General features: G+C 43.4%; 1 protein-coding gene across 1 annotated transcript in view; it reads right to left on the reverse strand.

Annotated features, from left to right (window-relative positions):
* The window catches only part of usp54b (ubiquitin specific peptidase 54b), a 61134-nt gene that overhangs the window by 34883 nt on the left and 10967 nt on the right, over positions 1-15284 (reverse strand). The window contains exons 2-3 of the mRNA XM_069663907.1: positions 13890-14487; positions 3094-3186 (exon numbers count right to left, since the gene is read on the reverse strand). Of these exons, the coding sequence (XP_069520008.1) occupies positions 3094-3186; positions 13890-14045 (249 nt within the window). The 5' untranslated portion in view covers positions 14046-14487. The remainder of the gene's footprint in view (positions 1-3093; positions 3187-13889; positions 14488-15284) is intronic.

Genomic DNA, 15284 nt, shown 5'->3' on the forward strand with positions numbered 1-15284 from the left:
ATGTTGGGGGGTTACAGCACCTGTTGTAGCTGCCTTTACTTCACCTCTCGTCCTACAGACGGCATTAAGTTCACAATCAGTTCATAAAGGCTCAAACTAAGTTCCTTCCCAGACAAACTCATACAGTTTTATGTCCCTCTTCTTTCTGTCTTTGGTTAGTGAAACATTTGAGATCCCGTATTTAACACTCTGGAAGCAGGAAGACGACTGTGATCATATGGAGCGGATATGTGATAAAACAATAGGCTCCAGTCTGAGCGTGTGCAGGCTGAGAGCTGCTGGCAATGGGAAAGGTAATGCAGTCCTACTGATGGGGAGAGCAGTGTGTGTGTGTGTGTGTGTGCGAGGGAGAGAGAGAGAGAGAGAGAGAGATGGAAATAGAGAAAGAGAGAAGAGGAAAAAGGGACTGTGTGAGCAATAGGGTGTGTGTCTGCGTGTGTGTGTGTGTGTGTGTGTGTTATGGTGGCTGTGCTGACTGCAGCAATGCGCCAAGGAGAATGGAGGGGGAATATACCCTACAGAGAGAGAGGGAGGGAGGAGTGGAGGAGGAAAGGGGGAGGAGAACAGGGAGGGATGAGGCAGAGTGAGTAAGAGAGAGATGTGTGTGTGTGTGTGTGTGTGTGTGTGTGTGTGTGTGTGTGTGTGTGTGTGTGTGTGTGTGTGCGCGAGGGTCTAAGTGTGAAGACAGGAGCAATCTAAAGCAACTCCCACGTTCATTCATCTCTCTCTTTTCTTCTCTCCTTATTCCTTGCAGTGTGTGTGTGTGTGTGTGCGTGTGTGTGTGTGCGTGTGTGCTGTTGAGAGAGATAAAGTGTTGCAGTGATTTCTAGAGGGATAGCCACAGGCAGCCTCTGAACTTATGTTTACTACAAGGGCGAGCGTCTTTATCTGCTGCAGTTAAACAACAAAAAAAAAAACTCACACACAATCCCTCCAAAATAAAAGCTCCCATAATCATCACTTATCTCTTTGCTGCTGGAAAATGGATGTTTTTAACACGCCGTTAAAGTTCATTTGGTGTCTGTCTCGCTCAGTTATTCAAAGACTTTTATCTCCATGGCCTCGGGGGACCACGGCTACAAACACAACGTGAGAACAACATTACATCTGTTGGTTTCTGACAAAGGAGAGGCGGTGACAGGACGCTTAATGAGAACTGACAGCGAAATGTGAACACTTAACACGGTGACAATACCTTTGATTCGTACACCCACGGCCGACTCGCACACAAAACATCCACAAGCCTCTCTTTCTGCGTGTGTGTGTGTGTTTGGAGCATCCCAGCGTGCTAAGAAAGATTTGCGAGCACCTCAAATTGCATGTGTGTAGCAGCCTAACGTGTGCAGCATGCAAGTAAGATTTGTATGCATGCATAGGTGTGTGTTTGTGTGCGTGTATCTGTGTGTGTGTGTGCGTGTAGCATCCCGGCGTGGGCTCTGCTAGCTCAGCGCTTTCAGTCAGCCAATTAATTACAGGGAAGCGCAGGAGACAGAACAGCGTGTATAACACACACATCGACACTGCTACACACGCACACGCACACACTGACGACACTAAAGCACATTACACACAACACTTCCCTTCGCTCAGACACATATTTGTCATCATCGATGCAACAAATGGCTGGAGCAGAGCTGCATAAGGCTCGTTCATTATGAGGGATTCACGGCGTTACAGATCTTCAGCTCCTGTTTGGTTACTTTATTTCTGCAGACGCTGAAACTCAGCAGTGACTCCAGAAGAAACTGTCTCATAACAGAGGAGATTAAATGTGCTGGTTGTTGTGAGGAAGATATTTACTGGGGAAAAGTGTTTTTCTTTACACAGTGGTGGAAGAAGAAGAAGAAGACTTAGTAGAAGAAGTAGACTTAAGAGAAGTACGAGAAGAAGAAGAAGTAGTAGTAGTAGTAGAAGAAGAAGAGGGACTAGAAGAAGTAGTAGAAGAAGTACATAGAAGAAGGAGTACAAGAAGAAGAAAAAGAAGTAGAAGTAGAAGTCGAAGAAGTAGAAGCAGTAGAAGAAGAAGTACAAGAAGTAGGAGAAGTAGAAGAAGAAGGAGGAGGAAAAGTACAAGAAGAAGAAGTACAAGAAGTAGGAGAAGTAGAAGAAGAAGGAGGAAAAGTACAAGAAGAAGAAGTACAAGAAGTAGAAGAAGAAGGAGGAGGAAAAGTACAAGAAGAAGTAGTAGTAGTAGTAGAAGAAGAAGAGGGACTAGAAGAAGTAGTAGAAGAAGTACATAGAAGAAGGAGTACAAGAAGAAGAAAAAAAAGTACAAGTAGAAGTGGAAGAAGTAGAAGCAGTAGAAGAAGAAGTACAAGAAGTAGAAGTGCAAGAAGTAGGAGAAGTAGAAGAAGAAGGAGGAGGAAAAGTACAAGAAGAAGAAGAAGTACAAGAAAAGGAAGTAGAAGGAGAAGGAGGAGAATTAGGAGAAGAAGAAGTAGTAATAGAAGAAGTAGAAGTACAAGAAGTACAAGAAGAAGTAGTGGAAGAACAAGAAGAAGTCATACTGTAGAAGAACTAGATGAAGAACAAGAAGTAGTAGTAGAAGAAGAAGAAGAAGACAAAGAAGATGAAAATGTAGATGCAAAAGAAGAAGAAAAAGAAGATAAAGAAAACAGAGAAGAAGAAGTAGAAGCAGAAGAAGAAGAAAACGAGACAAAGATGATGATGTAGAAAAACCAAGGAGAAAAAGTATTGTAAAAGCTCAAGTCCTGCATTGAAGTGTGTAAAAGTTGTGTTCACAGTGAGTCTGCTTCTGCTCGAAGTCTCTGTTAAAAAGACGTTTTTCTTGCTACTGTTGCTTGTATTCGTGGTGGATTAATGTAGGGTCTCTTTAAACATTATACTAATACTAAATACTGCAAAGAGTACAGTCTATACCTGCTCTTTATGTAAAGTGTCCAGAATTTTCTTATGATTTGAACAACCAAGAATTAAGAAGACATCATAAGACCACAAAAACATGTCTTCTCTCCTTGTGTGAGAGAGAAAATGTCACAGCTGCAGATGGTACAAAGTTCAAATCCAAGCACAACGCTGTCCCTGCGCTGTCGAAGAAATCTGTGAGTCATTAGAGGAAAAAGGTTTGTTTACCTTTAAAGCGCAGAAGATACACGAGTCCTCCATACACTTGTGCGTGGTCAGCTGTCGGAAGCTCCTGCGGAAGATGTCGAGATGCCAAAGTACCTGAGAGACAAACACACACACACACACACAAAAGAAAATTCAGAGACTGGATCGACTTCTGAGATTTAAAAGGGATATACTTTTTATTTTATTTAGCCATATAAACATTCTTTTCCCTCAGGTCCCCCTGGAACTGTTCCTCTCTTCTATGTTATGCTTTCTTGTGTTGTTTACCCTCTCTTCTTTTGCCTGCTCTTGTTCTGCTCTGTCTCTGAGAATAGCAGGTTGTTTTTATGTGTTTGAGTTGTCATCTGCTGTGTCTGGCAGAGGACAGGGACATTCCAGGATCCACTTTAAGGGGAATTTCCGGTTTCTTTAAACTTGGGCCCATTTCTTTTTTTGCCTATTTTTGGGTCTAAATGAGAACTAATGGGGAGAGAAAGTTTGGTGTTGCTCAGGCAGATCATCGCAGGGGCAACTGTGGATCAGACAGAGCGGGTTGTCGAAGGCAAGATACTGAAAACCAAATGCCTTAAGTGTGTGAGTGTGTGAGATGATGATGACCTTTGCATGACACATGAATGCGTCATGTACTTAAATGAATAAGTAGTAACATTGGAATCACCATTTTGAAAACCCTGACAACACGATGGGAAGATTCGAAAGGAAAAGTCAATGACTGTACATAAAGATGGACGACGCGTCTCCACCTCCTCTCATTGTACAAAAATGAAGCCCAAATACCGTCTTAAGCGGGCGCTGCCATCTGGCGCAACTGGAGCCGGTGGAGCCGCTGCATTGATGTCACGCCCCCTTCCGCTAACCCCAAAACACATTCAACTTATTGAAAACTCAGCAAAGACCCCGCACGCTGGTGTATTTAACAGCAGGACAGCTTCTTTGTGTTGGTCTGAAGCAGATGTCACAGGTATGGAGACTTCAATGACTGTAGTGATTAGTTTTAGTTACTCCTCTCGCCGTTCCTCCTCTACTCATCTGCAGGAGCCGGATTTGTCAACAGAGCTGTCAGTCATGACATCACACCTCCTGTTTATAACTTCAGATAACTATTAAAAACTAAACTTGTTAGAAAAGTGAACAATTGGACATAAATCAGCGTGATAAGAACTAACTATAATGACAAAAAACATGTTTGAGAAAAATGTATTTGACGTGTAAAGTTTGACTCATGTCCCATCTGTTAAACGGGGAGTATTATGCTAATTTTAAGCTTCATATTTCACTCTGTGATACCTGTGGAGTAGCTAAGCATAATTTACAGTTAAATTGAAACAGTCAGCTCTGTCCCTTTAAGAAACCCCGCCCCCTACAAGCACGCTTTCTGCTGATTGGCCTGCTGAGGCTGCACTTTGTGACGTCACAAAGAAACAGTGTGAAACCTGGCGTTCACAGCAGCCTGCAGACTGAGCTGAGAAGCCTGAGGATTACTCTACCATACTTTTACCTACAGATTTGAAACACGTTTAGTCTGGACTAAACATTGTAACATTATATACATGTCTTAAAATGTGAAACAGCAGAATACCCCCTCTTTAACATGGAGGAGGCGGGCTTTATGACCTATACTGCAGCCAGTCAGCAGGGGGCGATAGAGAGGGTTTGGCTTCACTTTGGGGAGCTTTCATGTCGTACATCTCATTATACAGTCATTGGTCTTGATGCTTAATCTTGATAACAAAAGTCAAAGGTCAAACGTGACCGTTGAAATAGTTGTTTCCGTTCAGTCACATGTTGGGCTGAAAATGGTGGAACTGCTCTGTGATAAAGTTCAGGGAGTTCAAAGCACAAACAGCTGTAGAGAGGGATCCCTCTGCTGCCTTTACACTGCATCATGGTTCAGGTATGCCATGTAAGCCTCATTCAATTGTGCCTGTGTTGTGTTCTTGATTGGTTGTGATTGGTCAGCATGCGGGAGGAATGATGCTGAAATCCTGGTGTCAAGACTTACTTACAAATTCCCTTACGTAAGGCAATAAGTGAGGTATATATTTGGTTTCCTGTAGCTTTAAAAAACTCCAGCAACATTTGTTAGACTAATATTGGATCAAATGACTTCCTGCAATGTGAGAGGGCTGCGGAGAAGCAGCTTTGTGTGCTTTCCAGCCAGTTTGAGCTAATTGTTTTTCCCAGCACCTCCCGCTGAGTGTGTTTTCCACTTTGTATATTTTCAGCAACAAAAGGCAGAGAAGTACAGACTGAGTGGGACAGAAAACAGCCGGCACGGAGTCTAAAGAAAGGAGGAAGAAGACATGAAAAGTAGCGGAGGAGTGGTCTGCATGAGGTGGACCTCTCCTCTCCTCTCGCTCTCTCTTTCTCTCTCCAGTGCATAATTAGAGGAGGGAGCTCTCGGTACATTCATCCAGCATGCTGAAAGATAATATTGACACAACACTGTCCCTGAGGCTTCCACTCAGATCTGCAGCACAGGACCACACACACACACACACACAGACACACAGAAACACGCTTACAGTACGCACATACACACACAAAACCAATATGTATGGCAACCTTAGCAATACAGGCCTGCACTGAGTGTGTGTGTTAAGGAGAGAGTGATAGGTGGAGGAAAGAGGGGGCGGAGGATGACGGACTGCATGCTGACGCTGGTGTATGCGTTCTACCTTTCCCCCCCTCTCTGTTTCCCCTCCTCTCTCTCCCTCTCTCTCTGGTTTATTTGGTCGTGATGAATCGGCTCCCTGAACAGCACTGCAGCAGCCACAAGGAGGGAGCACTCTCCCCATGCCCATCTCTCTATCCATCTATCCATCTCTCCACCTCTCGACATCCCTCTGTCTCTTCCTCTGCTCTCCCTCCATTCGTATTTCTATCTCTCCCCGTTATCTGCAGGACGTCTCAAACAACAGGAAACTACAGTGTAACTAACTAAAGAACATAAAAAGTGACAAGAAGAGCGGAAACTGGCCTCTGATCATTGTCATGGTAATTTGAGTCACAGACAAATCTAAGACATGACACTGGATGCAGGAATGCCAGTATGTGATTGGCTCTGGTGGTCCAGACGCATATTTTAAAGACAAACTATATTGATAAGGCCTTGCTAAGATTTTCATATCATACATCTGTTGGAGCCATAAAGAAAATCAGGTTTATTTTAACATATGTTTTAGCTGTGCGTGATATAATTCAAGTCGTTTTTTGCGGAATAAATCGTCTAATTCTGTAATTTTACATCCGTCTGGTTTCCTCTTTGGAGTCAGAAACTTCCCGTCCTGCAAGAGTGGCAAAGGAGTTTTTTTTATTTTAAAGAGGGGGTATTATGCTGTTTGACATTTTAAGATATATATATAATGTTACAATGTTGGATGTCCAGACTAAACGAGGGTGAAGTTTCAAATCTGTAGGTAAAAGTATGTTGGAGTAATCCCCAGGCTTCTCAGCTCAGTCTGCAGGCTGCTGTGAACGCCAGGTTTCACACAGTTGCACTTGTGACATCACAAAGTGCAGCCTCAGCAGCCCAGTCAGAAGAAAGCGGGCTTTTCTTAAAGGGATGGAGCTGACTGAGTCATTTCAGGCAGAGGCTGTATGAGGGCCTGCACAGAGCACCAGTGTGAGAAAAATTTGGAATTTTTAACTGTAAATGATGCTAAGCTACTCCACAGGTATCACAGAGTGAAATATGAAGCTTGACATTAGCATAATACCCCCCCTTTAAATTGCCACTACAATCCATCCAATCCATTATCTATCCCTCTTATCCTGATCAGGGTCACGGGGGGGCTGGAGCCTATCCCAGCTGTCACTGGGCGAGAGGTGGGGTTACACCCTACACATAGCTGACACATAGAGACAGTGAACCTTTCACGCTCACATTCACCCCCTCTAATCACCAATGAACCCGATGAGCATGTCTGTGGACCGTGGGAGGAAGCCGGAGTACCCGGAGGGAACCCACGCATGCACGGGGAGAACATGCAAACTGTAAACAGAAAGGCCCAGTAGCTCTGAACCGGGATTCAAACCAGGAACCTTCTAGCTGTTATGGGACAAAGCTAACCACTGCTGTCAATCCAGTGTTCTATTATTGAATTAAGTTATTAGTGGCCTGTTCTGCCATGACTTCCTTAGGTTCAGGTTGTCCAATAAAGCACGAAGGATTCAAAGGAAAACTGTAGATACATAAAATATCCCAATGAGATCAGCTGGAGTTCAAGCAACTTAACATCAAAAGTGTTGAACCGATAAAGCACTGACTTTTATTCTGAAGCAGCCACAGGAAATGCAAAATGTCCGTTGCCGTGGTAATCACCAGAGCCATGATCTGTTAATTGTTTGCTTTATTGCTGCACCTTCAGGCCTTAAATCTCCGGGATTACAACTCTGACCATGACACCGGATCACAACTCTGAACTGGAGAAGGCTGGTTTCTTCTACACTACAAGGCTCGCTACTGCAAAATACATCATGAATATACATGTTTTTACACATTAATAAAGACATTATTTATGACTTATTATTAGTATAATGACTTATTATAAACTGGTTAACTGGCAGATCTCTGAGGTCGTGCACATCAGCTGATAGGCATCAGATGAATCTTAACTCTAGTAACACTGATCGTATCAAACAAGCCTCTAACTGTATTCAATTAATACACTCATATTATCTGCTGTTCCTGGCTCTGTTCTCGTCTCCTGTTAGCCCTCGTGGCAAAAAAAAAAAGTCTTTCCTGGAGATTTGGTGTATCACATGATACTGCCGCTGTCATGGCAACAGCCAGTTCTTAATATTTCTGCACTGCTGACCTGGGTTATCTGTCTGGCTGCTAACAGGTTTTCACAGAAGATACTTTGACTACAAAATCACATAAAATTAAAAATGAGTCTGCTCAGCCAGTTCTAATTTTATTCTTCACACCTGGGACTTTTCCGACCGGGATATGACAAAATGTTCTGCTATTTCCTCCCTGTCTGGCAATTTCCCTCAACTTTCCCCGCCTTTAATCATCATCCGACCTCCACACGACCTCTGAACCTTCTCCTAACATCTTCATCTACCACTAAGTATACATACAGGCCCCTGTCCCTTTAATCCTGCCTGCCCTGTTTATAAGCTTGCTTTAGATTGTTAACATAACCAACCAGAAATCTTACACAGTCCGTTTTCTACAGCCTGACCGATATATAGCTGTTGGCCGATAGTATGGGTCCAATATCGGCCTATCATAGATATATCAGTATCGGCGTATATGTTTTAAGATACGGGCCGATATGAACACTTTTTTAAAGCAAACAAACAAAACTTAAGTTCATTTAGAGATGGCGTCATCTAATACTTTGTGTGCCCTCCGTCTCCATAGTGCACAATACTCTCAGCACTGTCTGCAGTGAGGATGGGCCTTTCAAGCAAAAATACTGTTAGACAATTATTCACGGGTTCTCGGCCAAAATACACGGTGAAAATGGATTGTGATGAGTCCTATTGATCTCTGACAGCGATATTAACATCTCTTCCTGTAGTAAATTGGTGCGTTACATTTACATCAGAAGTCGGAATTCAGAACTGGGAATGACGTCACATCCGAGTTGACCGCGTCGGAAAACCAAGTCGGACGCCCCCCGTAAAATAAATAAGTAAGTTGTTGTGCTTGCTCTCTTGGATTACAGATAACTACGGAACAAAGTCACTGAGTCAATGAGAGACATATAAGACAGAAGGGCTAACAAACAGTAGCTATACGCGCGAATAGCTCTAGCCAGGTTAGCCATTACAATGGAGAGTAAAGTAGCACTTCTGGTATGCTTTTTCAAAGTAAAAGCCCGATCTGGAATTCTGACTCCCCTCCTTTGTACACAATGCTTTTATTTTGAAGTGTTTCCCGTTGTTATTGTTATTTTTTTTACTTTATTTGTAACTTTTCCAGGAAGTTATTTGATTTGATTTGAGCAGCGGACGAGCAGCGGACGAGCAGCGGACGAGCAGCCCCGCCTATGGCTCTGAAAGTACCGTCACTCACTCACTCAGTCACATACAGACCCATGTGTAGGGCCTAACCCCGGCAGTCAGCCAAAAATACATTTTTAAGATGAGATAATAGTCGAATAAACGTTTTGATTTTTCATACATTAATTACTTTATTAATGAATATTCCCCTCCCTAGTCTGCAGCACATGTAACAAAGACGGACAGCTGAGCAGATGGTTCTTTCTTTCTTTCTTTAACAGTTTTTTTGTTTCACATGGCGACCTTCTGAGTACCTTTATATAGCTATATCAGTTCAAAAGCCGTGCAAAATCCACATTAAAGAATCACTTTAATCAGTCGACATATCTGTAATTGGTCAATTTTCCCCTCTAAAATCGGTACCAATATCGGTTTCAAACATCCCATATCGGTCGAGCTCTAAAGTAGCCTGAGCTTCTGCCAAATCCTGCACTGCTGTTTGGATTTATTGGGAATAACGGCCCCTTCTACTAAATGCAAGAGTGAAACAGTCTCTGCAGCACACACTGCTACATCCTCTGAGTGTCTTTTACACAAACATTATTGCAGTTGTCAGTGTTTGTATTTAGCTGCATTGCGACCCTGTCTGCATGAAAATCAGGGTTCTTTATTGCTGAGCTGATCGTGATGAAAAACAACAGTTGTGTGGATTATGTTCAGATGCAAACTTTTTTAATTTATGAAGCGCTTTTCATTTTGAACCCGGCTTCAAGTCTCAGGGAAGGCAGGCGGCGTGCACGACTTTGACACCAGGGACCGGGTTCTCGCATCCCGAGTCCCGCGTGTGGTGAGGCATCAAAAGCTCTTTGATTAAAGTTTGAGAAAGATCTGCGCTCAGTTAAACGCTAAGATTTTGTGTCTTTAGCTTTAATCACTGCATCGGTATTAAACCAAAAGCATCACATTTTACTAACCTTGACTAAGTGCTGCCAGCACATAAACATAACCGTTAAAAGTTAAATAAGGAAGCTGTATTGACTGCTGAGCGTCGCCAGATACGTTATTTAAAAGTGCCTCATTATGTTCATAGTAAATGTCATGCTGCAGTGGAGCCCAACAGCTGGGAACATGCAGAACTGTGGCTCCTGCAGTGAGTACAACAAACACTAAGTTACAACCTTATAGTTTCTGTATCAAACTAAAGGCATCTGTGGGTGTTTTAACAAACAGTTGAGCCTTATTTCTCAAAGGTTTAGATGTTTTTATGTTACTCTTAACAGTCAGTCCAATCCAGACTCAGTAACACCTCATTTATGTCCTCTGACTTCATCTGTATTTAGGCCCAAACACATTTAATAAGACATACTTCAATGTAAACTTCTGTTTCATCCATTAAGTACCATTTAGCTTAGAAATAATTGTATAAATGTTGGATTTAAATCCTCCTTCCCCACCGCTGAAGCCCCCAATCCATGTGTTTCTGCTCCATCAAAGCCACAGCACTCTGCAACATCTTCAGCCATTCTATTAGTACCTGTGCATGTGCACACGCTTTACAACGTTACATTTCACACAGAACAACTACTGTTTCTGCTGCTGCTGCCGCCGCTGCTGCTGCTGCCACCCTGCAGCTCCACTGCAGCAATGGGGGGTTAATTGCCTCGCTTCGAGGGGCCCTGAGGGGCCGGGAGGCAGCGCAGAGTTTTCCACTTCATCAGGACGGAGGAGAAAAACCTGACAGCTGTCATCAGAAAGTACATCTTCAAGCAAAAACATGCTTTTTTTCAGGTTTGTATTGTTGTGTATTGAACAGCTTTCAGACCAAGTGAGCAACCTAATGAGCAACCAGGCTGCTAAAGGAGCAATTTATGTCCGAAACCTGAACTTTGACCCCTTAGACACTGCCACAAGCAGACACATTATCCTATAAGGTACAACTGTTACACAAAGATACACACAGGAACAGCATCACAATACTTTAACATTCCCTCAGTTCATCGTCACTACAGTTCGCCGTCCTCTCTCATGCGTGTGTACATGTGTGTGTTTGTCTGTGTGTCCTTGAAGCGGCCCACTTCTACTCCACTACGCTCGCCTTTGTTGAGACGTTCTCTACATTTCTAAAATAAACTTTATGTCCTTCACTTTGTCTCTTCGTCTCTCCTCTTCCTCTCATCACACGCACTCTTGTTTTTAAGCCCCTACCTTATTAGACTCTTTAATTCCAGTCTTTCTCCCGGCAGAAGTATCCCCTGTAGTCTTCTCCTCTGTTTTCTCATACTGGATACTCCTCATCCCTCTTTCTTCTCTTCTCCTCCTTCAGAAACTTTTCTCCTTCTCATCTATCCCTCCGCTCGCTTCAACTCTCCCTGAGCTTCTGCCTCATCACCCCTCTCCCTCTTCGGCTTGCTCCAACCTCTCTCCCTCTCTCTCTCTCCCCCTCTCTCGCTCTCTCTCTCAAGCCAGTAGTCGAGAGGAATTTGTGTGTGTGTGCAGAGGGTGTGTTTGTGCCAGCTGGAGGTCTTGGGAGGAGTGTGTGTGTGTGTAAAGAGAGAGAGGAGATGCAGCAGTAGCAGCAGCAGCAGCAGCAGTGCAGTGTGAGCAGCATCTCCACACACACACACACACACACACACACACACACACACTGGATGTCCACACTGAAGCCAGACTGGCAGCGCTGCCAAACACCACCGAAACACGCAAACACCCATTAATATGCTCCTAATCTCATCCCTGTCGTGCTTAAATATCAATTTACTGCAGTGGGGGAGGGGGGGCGTGTGAACCGAGGGTGTGTGAGTGTTGTGCAGTTTGTGCAAGTCACTAAAATATATACAGCTTAACCCTTTATAGAGTGTGTCTCATTGGAAAGGAGCAAAAAAAAGCACAAACACAAGAGAAGAGCCTGTCAGTGAGAGATGATTCATCGATTAATCAGCAAATGTTTTGATAATCGTCACTTTTATTGGTTATTTTTCATGCAACATTTGCTGGCCGCTTCTTAACTCTGAAGATCTGCAGCTTTGAGACATTTATTTAAGCAACAAAAGCTTTTGCAATCATTTTTTTCTCTGATATCTGTGTTATGCTGCAGTGCAATCCAGTCCTCTTAGCTAAGTGGTCTCCCTCTCACTCATATTCATTTATATCTATTTGTCGAGGTTTGTTTGTTTATTTATTGTTTATAGTTTCTATTATTCAGAGTTTAGGGATTTTGTTTTGCGCTGGCAGCGGCCATGACCTCTACTTTCAGAGCGCTTCTCACCGGCGCTTATTGTTGCTAGGATACGGAAGTTGTATCGCAGCACTTCCGCTTCCTTTAGTAGTGACCGTTAAGTCTGTTTTAAATCGCTAAATATGCTTAAAGTTGTAATCTTGAAGATCTCAGTTTCATTCTCTTTGGTGGCACCGATGGTGAGAACAGGTAATTGCCGGAGCACACTTCCCAGATATCCACACATGTTAACATGGAGGAGGCGGGCTTTATGACCTATACTGCAGCCAGTCAGCAGGGGGCACTGGAAATGTTTTGGCTTCACTTTTAGGGAGCTGTCATGTCGTTCATCTTTTTATAAAGTCTATGGTTCAGCTATAGTGGATCACTGTTTACTCGCAACACTTGCAGAGACCGGAAAAGCAGCCACTAACTGGGCGCCGCTTGGGATTTTTTTCCACACAATTCGCCACAGACACCCAGTCTGTAATGCTGCAAAAGCAAAGGCTTTCATCAGGCCATAGGCTCAGTCACTATTATGTTTCAGCGATAGATAGTGACTTAAGATTACTTTAATATTTGCTTTAATTCGTGGAAATTTTACAAGAAACTTAAAAACAATGTAAAGGAATCATGTCCTGGCATTAGCAGCAGCTCTACACCTGGGAATTGTACCCTCGAACAACTCCGCCGTTGTTGTTGACAGAGTTGAACTACTTTCAATTGAGAGCGCAGCGACAAAAACAAAAAACGCTGAACTGCACTGGTTTTGTATCGAAAATAGGTGCTGAAACGAATGAACGCAAAAAATAACGTCAGTGGACGACGGCCCTGAGTACCTAAATTTGTTCCTGAATGGAATAAAAATACGAACCGTTGACTTCTTGAGTCCTATAGTTCATGAAATGCCTTGAGTTTTAAATCAACTTGAAGATGTCACTTTGGATTTTACAGACTTCAAGTAATGGATTCATCAAACTAAACTACTATAATCATTAGTGCAGCTCTCCTGTCATTGGTAACATTCTAAAGTCTATTGCTGTCAGGGAAGCACAATGAAATGAAACGACTATAAAATAAAATGCTGATTAAGCAAACGGAGTCTTCACTCCCTCAGTGGAAGATCTGTGTAGAAATTCGGTCCCTTTTTACCACATTTGTCCAGTTTGAGAAAGATAAAGGACTTGGACGAGTTACAGTCACATTAAATTCAAATGAAGTCATCTGATTTAATATTTAAGGGTCTGTCCAAACTTTCCAGCCCACCAGACTTCAGCAGATACTCTGTGTCTTTCTGTGATACTCTGCAGGACCGCACTGCAGCCAGCCTCACTCTTCTTCTTATGGGTCTTTTTGTCTGGTCTTTAGAAAGTGTCAAACATCCAAAAAGCTCAGATTACTTTAGTTTAGACCTTCTTTATTAGCAAACACTGGATTATTTACTATTGCTTTAATAAAAGGTAGTTTACACAGCCTGCTAAAAATAGCTGACTCAAGACGGGGGGGTTGCAATCAGCTGACTTCACCAGTTGAGCTTAACAAGACATGACTCCATGAAAAACATGTTACCTTGCTATGCTTCCTGACTGTGTTTTTGTGTGTGTGTGTTTATCTGACTGACCTGCAGAGCGCTGTTGAGGAAGCAGCTGTTCTGTCCCGGCTCGTTGCTCAGGCCTTTGCTGGGTGCGATGGAGGTCATGGTTCTCGGGGTCACCAGCCCCTGCACCCCGCCTGCCGCTCCGCCACCCGACGCAAAGTAGTTCCTCTTCCACGACATCACTGCCTGGACGCCCCCGTTTCCACGGCGAGGCGGGGAAGGGGCGGGGCAGCAGACCAAGCGACGGCCTCTATGTCACTCCCATGAGAGAGAACGAGGGAGAATGAGAGAAAAACAGACGAGGAGATGGAGGGAGGAAGAGGAGGGAGGCGGCAGAGGAAGATCGAGGAGATGTGGTGCGTCTTGGTCGGGGATTCGGCACCCATACAACCCTCCCCCTCTCCAGCCGTGTTTACTTAGAAATCTGTCCACTTGCTGGAGCCAGCGGTTGGCTTTTTGTTCCTCTTTTTTTAGCTCCTTGGATTTAGTTGGTTGTGGTTGGGGACATGTGAGCGTGTCCAAAGCGTCGTTTGGCAGACTCTGTCAGATAAATGTTGATTAAGCAGCACTGCTGCTCCAATGTGGGGACCCCTCCAATGCTCTCTGCTGCTCTTCACTTCGCCTGTGAGACACAAAAAAACACCTGTTAGGACAAGCTAGCAGGAATGACCTTTAGCAGGCTTACACCAACAGGCATAACCGTGGTTTTAAAATCAATTTAAAAACACACAGAGGAAAAATGTCTTTTGAGCCATTCAGGGTGAGTTTGGCTAACAGAAGGAGAGTTTCAATAATAGTAAAAACTATGCTAGCAATGCGCATTTAAAAAAACATGAGTAAGTTGCCTTCTCATGGTTGGAAAATAAGTAAGTAAGCACTGTTGTTAAGATTTTCCTTGTTTCAATGGACAGCAAAATGGTTGTAGCCTTCATTAACCTGGTGGAAGCAAGTTTAGCCCGGATGCTAGCTAGCTAGCTACCTGTGGGGGTTACTGTCGTAGCCTTGTACAAAAATATGGGTAGTTTTCAAATGCGTTTAGCAGATGAGATATCGTTACGCATTTATTGCATTACCTTCAAAGATCAAATCAATATGCAATGTGCCAAATTCAAAGAAGATTAACAGCTAATGCTGTAGCATAATGAGCGTTTTAGCAATTAATTTAGTTTTTGTGCAAATACTGCTCAATCCTTAACTCTCATTTACACAAACGAGACATTAAAATCCTCGGCCGGCTTTACAAGACAAAAGAGTAGATACACGTCAGGCACCAAACAGCAGACACATTTAGCGATTAGCTGCTGAACATTTAGCTGCTAAAGAGCCAGATATTTCTTCACATAGGATGGCGGGGACCAAAATGGAGCCAAAAGGATTTTATATGAATCAAATTTGTTAGTAGGACATTAACACAACACA

This window comes from Semicossyphus pulcher, unplaced genomic scaffold (genome assembly GCF_022749685.1).
Source record: "Semicossyphus pulcher isolate SPU_LCO1_2020_fin unplaced genomic scaffold, fSemPul1.0.p SCAF_16, whole genome shotgun sequence".
NCBI lineage: Eukaryota > Metazoa > Chordata > Actinopteri > Labriformes > Labridae > Semicossyphus > Semicossyphus pulcher.